At 38.2% G+C, this 11,012-nt stretch overlaps 1 protein-coding gene across 1 annotated transcript; it reads left to right on the top strand.

Moving 5' to 3' along the window:
• Window positions 1-1,158: 1,158 nt before the first annotated feature.
• On the top strand, window positions 1,159-4,287 carry RAG1 (recombination activating 1). The gene has a single exon (XM_010215588.2). The coding sequence runs from the start codon at window positions 1,159-1,161 to the stop codon at window positions 4,285-4,287; it is 3,129 nt and encodes a 1,042-aa protein (XP_010213890.2).
• The last annotated feature ends 6,725 nt before the right edge of the window (window positions 4,288-11,012 follow it).

Raw genomic sequence — 11,012 nt, 5'->3', positions numbered from 1 at the left:
CATAATATTTACATCAAATTTTGGAGCCTTAATGTACAGTTTCCTCATTTTTGTACCTCATACCAACCAGATTAGTAAACAAAAAAATGCACTAGGAACAGCAATCTAATCTTCTCTATACAATTTGTTTATTTTTGCACTTCCCATAGGCAGGTAGTGAAAAGTAGATTAGTCATTTTTTTAATGTCTGATGCAGTAGCACAATGTTGCGGTGTTTGGGGTGAAAGCCTTGTATTTATACAATAGAATAGACCCATGACAACCACATTGTTATTATTTTTACTTTTTTTTTTTTCCATGAAATCTAAATCTGGGGTCGAATCTGAAGAAGTATTTTAGCTTTCCAGTACAAGTAATCCTTAAAAATAGAGTTTCCAGCAGGGTCCTTAAACAGTTGACTAACTTAAAATGTATAACTATTTTCTCTAGAGCAAATCTGCAGCTAGTATAAATTGCCATATCTCCTATAACATCCACAGTAATTACAGTATTTTTTATCAACAGGATATATTCCTCCAGCTTTAGTGAAGCTACTCACATTCAATAAGCACATGCTAAAGCATTCGCAAAACTAAGGCCTGAATAAAATCTGCATTGGGATCAAGTAGTGTGTGCAGCCCTGCCTATATAAAATGATGTGCAGGAAACACTTAAGTTCAGAAGAAAGGACTAAAAAGCAGTGAGAAAGCAGTGGTCTTGATGGTTTAAATAATACGGCATGACATGAACAAGATTTTATCTTTCAGTTCTGTATAAGCTGAACCATAAGTCACCAAACTCGCAGTCTGTAATTCAGTTGCCTATAGCAGACTTACTAGGGGTAAACTGAGCCAGGTATGAGGAGAATGAGGCAGACATGTATATTAGCACTGATATATGTGTATTGGTGTCCTAATAGACATGTGCCTACCTCAGGGTCAAAGTCAAAACATGTTCAAGTATTTACACATGGTTTTGAGCAGATGGCCTTATCTGGGCCTATTCAGTGTTTGCTTTGGGTAAGATAACTTACTTTCAAATATTTTTTCAGTCAAAGTGATTAGAATTGTTCTATTAAGAAGTATTTGCTTTACGCACAGGCACCACTATTCTATTTTGGAACATGAACTAACAGCTTCTCGCTTTTTCTCAGGTGTCCTGGTTTTTAGGAGACTGGAGATGTCAGCAGCATCAAAAATGGACTTGCCTGAAGAAATTCAGCATCCATATACCAAATTTTCTGAGTGGAAATTCAAGCTGTTCAAACTACGATCATTTGAAAAAACACCTTCTGATGACACCCAATGCATAAATAAGGAGCAAGTAGAAGAGGTAGCTTCTTTAGACAAAAATGTTCTAGTACATAAAGATGAAACAATTCCAAGAAAAGAAAAGTCCATTTGGACACCGACAGGCTTAAAGGGCCATAGGCAGGCACTTGAGAAAGAAGCCAATGACATGAAAACACAAGAAAATGAAACTCATCAGAATAATCTGAAGCAACTTTGCCGCATCTGTGGAGTATCACTTAAAACAGATTGCCACAAGAGAAGTCATCCAGTACATGGGCCAGTGGACCAAGAAACCCTGTGGCTTCTGAGAAAGAAAGAGAAAAAAGCAACCTCTTGGCCTGACCTTATCGCTAAGGTTTTTAAGATTGATGTGCGAGGGGATGTTGACACCATCCATCCCACTCGATTTTGTCATAACTGCTGGAGTATTATCCATAGAAAGTTCAGTAATGCCCTGTGTGAAGTATATTTTCCTAGGAACACCACGATGGAGTGGCAGCCCCACTCCCCAAATTGTGCTGTGTGCCATCCTACCTGCCGGGGTGTCAAGAGAAAAAGCCAAACACCCAGTGTGCAGCTTGGCAAGCGGGTGAAGACCATTGCAGAACGCACTCGAGTAAACAAAGGCCTCATAAACCAAGCACAGCTGAAAAACAAAAACTTAATGAAAGAGATTCTCAGTTGTAGTAAGATACATCTCAGCATCAAGCTCCTTGCAGTTGACTACCCAGCAGATTTCATTAAATCCATTTCTTGCCAGGTTTGTGAGCACATTTTGGCAGATCCAGTGGAAACCACATGTAGACACTTGTTTTGCAGAACTTGCATCCTTAAATGTATCAAAGTTATGGGCAGCTATTGTCCCTCCTGCTGGTATCCTTGCTTTCCTACTGATCTGGTAAGCCCAGTGAAATCCTTCCTCAGCATCCTTGAAAGCCTGGGAATAAGATGCCCAGTAAAGGAATGCGATGAAGAGATTATGCTGGGCAAATATGGCCAACACCTCTCCAGCCACAAGCTGATGAAGGAGCGAGAACTTTACAGTCACATAAATAAAGGTGGCCGACCGAGGCAGCATCTTCTGTCTTTGACCAGGAGAGCTCAAAAGCATCGTCTGAGAGAACTGAAATGTCAAGTCAAGGCTTTTGCTGAGAAAGAAGAGGGAGGCGACATAAAGGCTGTATGCATGACTTTGTTCCTGCTGGCTTTAAGGGCAAAAAATGAACACAGACAAGCAGATGAGTTGGAAGCTATAATGCAAGGGAGGGGATCTGGACTTCATCCTGCTGTCTGCTTGGCAATTCGAGTCAACACATTTCTTAGCTGTAGCCAATATCATAAAATGTATAGAACCGTAAAAGCTGTCACTGGGAGGCAGATCTTCCAGCCACTGCATGCTCTTCGTACTGCTGAGAAAGCCCTCCTACCTGGTTATCATCCATTTGAGTGGAGACCTCCCTTGAAAAACGTATCCACTAACACAGAAGTGGGTATTATCGATGGACTATCAGGGCTGCCACTCTCAATCGATGACTACCCAGTGGACACAATTGCAAAGAGATTTCGATATGATGCAGCCTTGGTTTCTGCCTTGATGGACATGGAGGAAGACATCTTGGAAGGCATGAAAGCAAAAAAAATGGATGACTATCTACATGGTCCTTTCACTGTGGTAGTAAAAGAGTCCTGTGATGGAATGGGAGATGTCAGCGAGAAGCATGGAAGCGGGCCAGCTGTTCCAGAGAAAGCTGTTCGCTTTTCTTTCACAATCATGAACATTGCTATAGTCCACGGGGATGAAAACATAAGGATCTTTGAGGAGGCAAAGCCCAATTCAGAGCTGTGTTGCAAGCCATTGTGCCTCATGCTGGCTGATGAATCAGATCACGAAACTCTTACGGCAATCCTGAGTCCTCTCATAGCAGAAAGAGAGGCTATGAAAACCAGTGAGCTGCTGCTTGAAATGGGAGGCATCCTGAGAACGTTCAAATTCATCTTTAGGGGTACAGGATACGATGAGAAACTTGTCCGGGAAGTGGAAGGGCTGGAGGCCTCTGGTTCCACTTACATCTGTACCCTTTGTGACGCCACACGACTGGAGGCATCCCAGAACTTGGTTTTCCACTCCATAACACGGAGCCATGCTGAGAACTTGGAGCGGTATGAAGTATGGAGGTCCAACCCCTATCATGAGTCTGTTGATGAGCTCCGTGACAGAGTGAAGGGTGTTTCAGCCAAACCTTTTATTGAGACAGTTCCCTCCATAGATGCACTGCACTGCGACATTGGCAATGCAACCGAATTCTACAGGATTTTCCAGCTGGAGATAGGTGAAGTTTATAAGAAACCTGATGTGTCGAAAGAGGAGAGGAAGAGATGGCAACTGACTCTTGACAAACACCTCAGGAAGAAGATGAACCTAAAGCCTATGATGAGAATGAGTGGAAATTTTGCCAGAAAGCTCATGTCCAAAGAAACAGTAGAAGCAGTATGTGAATTAATAAAGTGTGAGGAAAGGCATGAAGCCCTAAAAGAACTGATGGACCTTTACCTGAAAATGAAGCCAGTGTGGCGATCTTCATGCCCTGCCAAGGAGTGTCCAGAACTGCTGTGCCAGTACAGCTACAATTCACAGCGTTTTGCTGAGCTCCTGTCTACAAAGTTCAAGTACAGATATGAAGGCAAGATTACAAATTATTTCCACAAAACCCTTGCTCATGTTCCTGAAATCATTGAAAGAGATGGATCCATTGGGGCCTGGGCAAGTGAAGGAAATGAGTCTGGAAACAAACTGTTTAGGAGGTTCCGAAAAATGAATGCCAGGCAGTCCAAATGCTACGAAATGGAGGATGTCTTGAAGCATCACTGGCTATATACCTCTAAGTACCTCCAGAAATTCATGAATGCTCATAAGACATTAAAAAGCCAGGGCTTCACCGTTGATCCAGAGGATAGTTTAGGTGACTCCTTACCTCTGGAAAGCTCCTTGGAAAGCAATAATTCAAGGGAATTTTAAACGTAATGAATATTTGGAATTGGGTTCATGATGGTGTCCTCCTGCAAGGGGGCAGCTTCTTTTTTCAGGCTTGTGGAGGTACAGGGAAACTGAAACTACCGTTGTTGTACTCCCTGTTAAAGGTGCTGAGTTGAGTTTAATAAACACCCACTTCTGTTCGTGGTTTCTGAGAAAGGCAACATAGTGGTGCATTTACTGCATTTACTGTTAGGTGAGGTGAAAGAGGAAACAAATGGGAAAGAAGGGCCTTCCATTGACTGTGATTTTAAACTGTTGTTTTTAAGTGGGAAAGCTAAAGTAAAGAAGGTTTAATATAATGTAGTATTAGGGAATGAACAAGATGATGGAGAGTTACAACAGTTGATGAAAAAGCGAGTACAGCTATTCCTTCTGTTTGTATTTTAGCTACTATTTTACTATTTACTTTTTCAGAGGGCATGATTATTTTATTGATGGTCCTCTGGATTTTATAAGTAAAGATTCAAGAGGGAGACACCTGCATAATTGTTTGGAGATGAAGTTCAGTTACTCATATAAAGTACTGACTCAAGATGCAAACTTTGATCTCACAAGTTTTTAAAAATATTATTATTTAACATTCATATTGGCATACTCCCTAGGAGCAGTTAGTGGTCTCACTATGCTAGTTTGCTATATGAAGATGCAGGAAAGGTAGCTAGAATTTTTTAAAGGTATTTTTTATTGTAGTCCATTTACTCTGATATGCAAACCATTTTGTGCTCCTAAATCAGGATATACAATTTCTTGTGCTTACCTCACTGTGCAAAGTACATTCAAACTCTGCCGTGTACCTTGTTCTTTGACAAGCATTATAGATTTCTATGGTAACTTCAATATATTATATAGTTTTTACTAGTACAATTTAACTGGGTGAATTCCTGGGGAATTAACTGTGTCTGATACTAAGTTTTTCCTCATCTGGGAGATGTCGCTTACTCTCACTCGTTTTCCAGATCCATAAAATGCGAATGATATTTATTAACCTCAAAGACAGTCTGCATTAAATATTAGTTTAAAACTAACGAATTGCCTTGAAAATATTGAATACGTATTTTACATTATTACAGCAATATTTAGATAGCATTCCTCCAAACATCTTGTGCTGTACGAAATGCACCATCATGTTGGAGGTATTTGCCTTTTCAAAGTGCAATCTCTTTACAGCTGAAAGGTACTTAAATCAGATGAGTTTGCACCTGTAATTCTTGTAGATAGTTAATGTAGATTTTTATTAGCAGCCATACGTAAATGAATTTAAAAGTTGACTTGTAAAAAAATGTGAGATTTGGCCACTAAATTATTCCTTCACATTTTACTTGCATATAGGGGGCAAATCTAGGCTTTGAGTCAGAAAAGCATGCAAGTGAAAGCTTAAAATCAAGTGTTTGCATTACATGAATTTGAACACACACTTTAGGTCAAACTCTATAGCCAAGTTTTGTTTTAAGAGTATTTTTAAATATGAAATTTTAAAATTTCTTTTAATCAAGTATTTATAAAATAGCTTCAGAAGCACCTGGCAGATTGGGAACTATGTCCCAAAATCAATAGCCTTTTAGAATTGCACCTGTAGCTAAGGAATTTTGCTGTCTGGAGAAATACTGTTGAAACAAGATTAAATGGACAGACCTGAAAGAATCTGGTTTTTTTGTTGTTTTGTTTTGTTTGTTTGTTTGTTTTTTTGATGGGAAAGGAACTGATTTGTAAGTGTGAGTGAACAACAAACCTAAAGACATAGCGGTCTGAGGCTTTGTGCAGTAGCCTCTGTTTCATGTTATTTACTATGTCTTTGAGAGTCTGATATTTCCTGCTTATGGACAATGAAAAAATAGTTATGTGTTAGTAATTGGTATAAATATTAGTGTTATGTCCTTCTTTTGATTTTCTTAATTGAAATACTAATTTTTGAAGTCTTCTGAAATTTAGGATTTATGTTTTAATATAGTTTCCTTAAATATAGTGTAATATTATGTCACAATTCTGGGTTGGAAATAATAATTACTCTTTACTTAAAACACATTGTTCTAAACACTGCAGCGTCTTTTGCATGGTTCACTATGTATGTCTCCATTTACTGAGTGCTTATTTCTAGATTAAATTATTTCTTTCAACTACTTGAATGAAACAAGTACTTCCCATAGAGCATAAATACCAGGCTTACATAAGTATCATTTTTTACCAGTAAATGCAGACAACAAGTACAGCTGCTTCCCATGGAGTATAAATATCAGATATTCACTAAAGTGCATCCTTTAGCAATGAATGCAGACATGGTTTGTATTTTGGTTTGGCACATAGTTCATCATGCAAAGACTTACTTTATTATTATTATTTTACCTTTGCATGTCTATCTAGGATAACCTTATATTTTATTCTGGACTCTGCCTAAATAATCTAGGGCCCAGTTCAACGATCCTTACTCAACTCATGGTGATGTTCATTCCAATTAAGTGGTATATGCAGTTTACGCTGCCGGAGTTTTGCACAGGAGTGAATTTCAGCCCCAAATAATTCCACTCTGTTTACTGCATTACACACATGCCACTGAAGTGACAGACCAGACTGCTCATTTCATGCAAGTAACTTCACAGTCTTCACTGACATTTTCAAATTTCAAATTAACTTCAACAAGCTGCTTATGCAAAAACAAGTGATCTTTCAGACTGCCTTCAAAAGGATTGAGTAAATTTTTATCCACAGATGTATGGTTTCTCGAGGCTGCATTTATATTCTGGGGCCACTCATCAGACTTAATAGTATATGGTCTAGGACGTAGGAGTGTGGTGGTATGTGGAACTATTCTTGTCTCAAATTTTATTAAGCCATCAAGATGCATTTCACATTCTACCAGCTATGGATGGAATAGCTGACATAAAAAGCTAATACTGTCTTTTTCTTTTTTTTAGACTAGAATCTCTTTAAAGAAAGTTTAATCTTTTTTTCCTCACTGTTGACATTTTCCTTAAATCAAGAGACTCTCTTTGAGTTTTGTACTCATTAAAACAAACAGCATTGAAACACCAGGCACCTGCAAGTGAAGCTTTGGTAAACAAGAAATAAAATAGCAATGCTGCATGCATGCAGGCATGCCGGGAAAGGCCTGCAAATTCTGACTGCAGACAAGCGTGTCATTTGTTTATTCAGTCTATTGTTAAGCTTTCTTATTTTGAAGAGGCTTTAGAAAGGTGGATATGCTTTAATTCATTTTAGTCTTGTAACCCTTCACATCTCCCTTTTAATTTAATACTTGGTAGAAAAGCTGCAGTACTTACTTCATGGAGAATAATTTTCTTGTTTTGAAACTGTATGGAACTGTATTTTTTTACAATTATATTATGCATCTTGTTTTGTTTGGTTTTATTCAAGGCCTTCATATTGCTGAGTTACTAAGTTACAAAAGGACGCAGACTATGTCAGAAGGCGTGATTCTGGACCCACTTTTCTTCTCCTTACAAGAATATTTCTACTACTTGTAAACATATCAGCCTTGACTTTTAGTCAGGTAGTTCAGAAGCAGATTCTAGATATTTACAGTACCCTAATTTCTAACTTAACTGAGCTTTGTTTGTTGTGTCACAGCACTCTTTGTATTTTTTTTCTTATTATGTAATAGTTTCTGTATTCATAAAATATATTTAAAATAAAAGTCTTGCAAATATTTAAATTCCTGGATTTGTGTTTCTTATCTTTTTTTTTAACTATGCACATAATTTCATGCTAACAGTCTTACTTGCTGCTTTTCAATATAGATTGAAATTTGTGGCTGCTTTTCAAATTTGGATTGTTCTAATAAACACAGACTACAGCCATGATTCGACGTCCATTCTGGAATCTACTGTTTTTACACAAACGCAGGTTACTCTGTGCATCCCAACAGCCCTTTTGGCACCTTACTACCCAGGCAACAGTTTGACACAAAGCTAAAACATCTTTAAACCCAGGTTTCTTTACTCTGTAAATTCCTTTTGTTTCATTCGGAAATATCATCCTGGTGTTTGTTTAAAATGAGCTTGGCACTGTTGTATCCAGACGATTAAAATAAGTCTCATTATTCCTTCTATGCATGTTCTGCATCAAATTTTGGCTTCTCATCACTGACTTCAAAGTTAACTGCAAAAATGTCCAATCCACATTTTTGTTAACAATTTCTATTTTCCATTTTTTCCATTTAAGAAAAACTTTCTTCCATGCAATGATATCTCATGGTCAAAAAAATTATGTAAACCAACTAGTTTGGATGCAATTAATGATGAGTGAACTGAGCATTTAGATGATTACCTACCTGATTTTCTTATGCAATCAGGTAATTAGACATCTAAATTCTAGACTTTATATTGCCTGCTAATTCTTTCAGCTGACCTTGAATAAAAAATGTTGGATGAAAAACAGAGAACCTACATAAACCAAAAAGCAAGTCCTGGAGAGTTTCCAGGTAAATTAAGATGTTTTAATTCCTTTACTAGAAAAGCCTTAATAACTGACTGAATTTCACTTCCTAGGTATTCTTATTAAAATTAAAATTAGAATCAGATGAAGACTAATTATGCCTACCACCGCTCTTATTTAGATTACTGTCTCACGTGACTGAATACACCATGATTCTCAAGTGGTCAGCCACCTGCACTCTTAACAGTGTGGGTGCTTTTTTACGTTCTGCATCAAGCTGAATTTGTGTTTCTTACAGGACAAATTATAAAGGATATGAACTACCATTTTTGGCAGCATCCTCAGGAGAGAGATCGAGAGGTAAAATAGTTGTATTTTCAATGCCCAGTTCTACCTCTAAAGATGGGACTTGTGAGCCAGCAGACCCTGGTATACACAGTAACCATAAACTGGCAGAGGTCCTCCACACACGTACTAGCAGACAGTCTTCTCATTTTCTATATATGTGGATGTGATGAGAAATCTGAAGGCTTATAAGCTGCCTGACCTGCTTTTTTTAAAGAAAAAATCAGAGGCTTGTGCATGTCACATTTTTCAAAGGTTAAAGGGAGACACCAAACTGGAATTTTTCAGAGGGTGTTGCTCAAGCCCTTCTTAGAAGTTAGTCTCCTTTGGAATGGCATAGGCAAATAGGGAGGGGCATACAGCCACCAATCAATTAAAAAATGAAGGTCAGTCCTTCCGTCTTTAATGTTTAGTGGTAACTATCTCTGAGGATTTCTTTTCAACCTGGATTCAATCTTTCCCTTTTACTTTGAGCTCCCAGCTGCATTATTTCCACTCCTTTCGATGCTCCATTGGTGCAGTGAGTCACTCCGAACCATGCCAGATAGTTTAGTGCTACCACTGAAGCTTGTGCTGTGCTCTTCTTGTAGAATAATCCAGTACTTCAGGGTCCAAGTACTTCTCACTAGCAGTAAATTCTCTTAAAAGCTGCTAATGACAACATACAGTCTCTAAAACGCGACTGGGAACCGAGATGCTGCTCATTGTAGTTCCAAAACACCTATGTCAGATAAAAATGATTTTCTTTTGCACTCAAATCATCAGTATTATCACAAATTAATTATATTCTGCAATCTTTCAAATGCTATGACAATGTCATACACTTCATTACAGACTGACGATCATCTATCTCTTTATCCTTCAATCCTTTGGAACATTATATTTTATTCTGTTTGTGGCCACCTCCCTGTTCCTGCAATGACTATAGAGTCTGAAGTGTGATTTAATGCTTGTTAAGCCACTGAGGCTGGGACATGACTTGACTAAGCAATTTTTCGCTCCTTCTGAAGTAAAACATATGTTTAAAAAAGGCACAGTTCAATGCACAATATACTAATGTCATGGATTTGACCAGGAGCATGGTAAAGTCACACTGTGAACTGTTCTTTTAAGGAACCTTAACATAAAGGACAACAAGCTGGCTGAGAATCTGTGGTGGCTGCAAATAGCTCTGGTGCTTGGCAAATGCTCAGTTTTGGCTCCGGAAACCACTGATGCTCCAAGCTTCAGTCCGGAAATTTGGGATTGGGGTTGTTTTAACAATATTGCAACCACAACATCAATGTCTGAGCCACTAGCCATTATCTCATGTCACTTCTGCTACCCTAGTGTTGAGCTTTTCCATTGGAAAATGTTTCCATCCTTCAGTGTGTCTGCGCTAATAGTGCTTTAGCTGAGTAAGACACATGACTAGTTTCACCAGGGTGAAGGGACTTTTCATGGATGTCGTCTTTATCCCTTGGAAAACCATATAGCAGTAGACTCAAATAAAATAGTATGACAGAGGGAACTTGAAGCTGGCATTGAAATCATAGCAATATTAAACTGTTGAGAGAGAAGTCAAGATGACTTTCTTCCCACTTACAAGTGCTGCCCAAACTATGAGTTTGCATGTGAAAAGGTTTGGAACTGAAATTTTCTACTGTAGATATTAATTTTCCTCTACTGTTTCCTTGTATTGTAAATATTTTAAGGGGACACAGTAGTGCACACACATATCTGTGATTACAGGAACATTTAGCTGCACATGCTGCTTGGCAAAGGAGTACCTGCTCTGTGCCTGCACAAATGGATCAAATTGCTGATGGCTGCTCCTGTTGTTTTTCTTTTTTATTCAGGGGTCTAGCATGAGAGCTAGACTGTGAATACTGAGCTATTATTGTAGTCCACAAATGTGGAGCTGATGGTATTGATCTTTTGAAAAGATGTTTGAAGCAGTAATAAAAATAAAAAATAAAGTGAAGGATGATGAG

This window comes from Tinamus guttatus, unplaced genomic scaffold (genome assembly GCF_059628265.1).
Source record: "Tinamus guttatus ecotype Peru unplaced genomic scaffold, ASM5962826v1 Tinamus_guttatus_pri_ptg000240l, whole genome shotgun sequence".
Lineage (NCBI taxonomy): Eukaryota > Metazoa > Chordata > Aves > Tinamiformes > Tinamidae > Tinamus > Tinamus guttatus.
The sequence above is the reverse complement of the archived record's forward strand: the minus strand, read 5'-3'. Positions and strand labels throughout refer to the sequence as shown.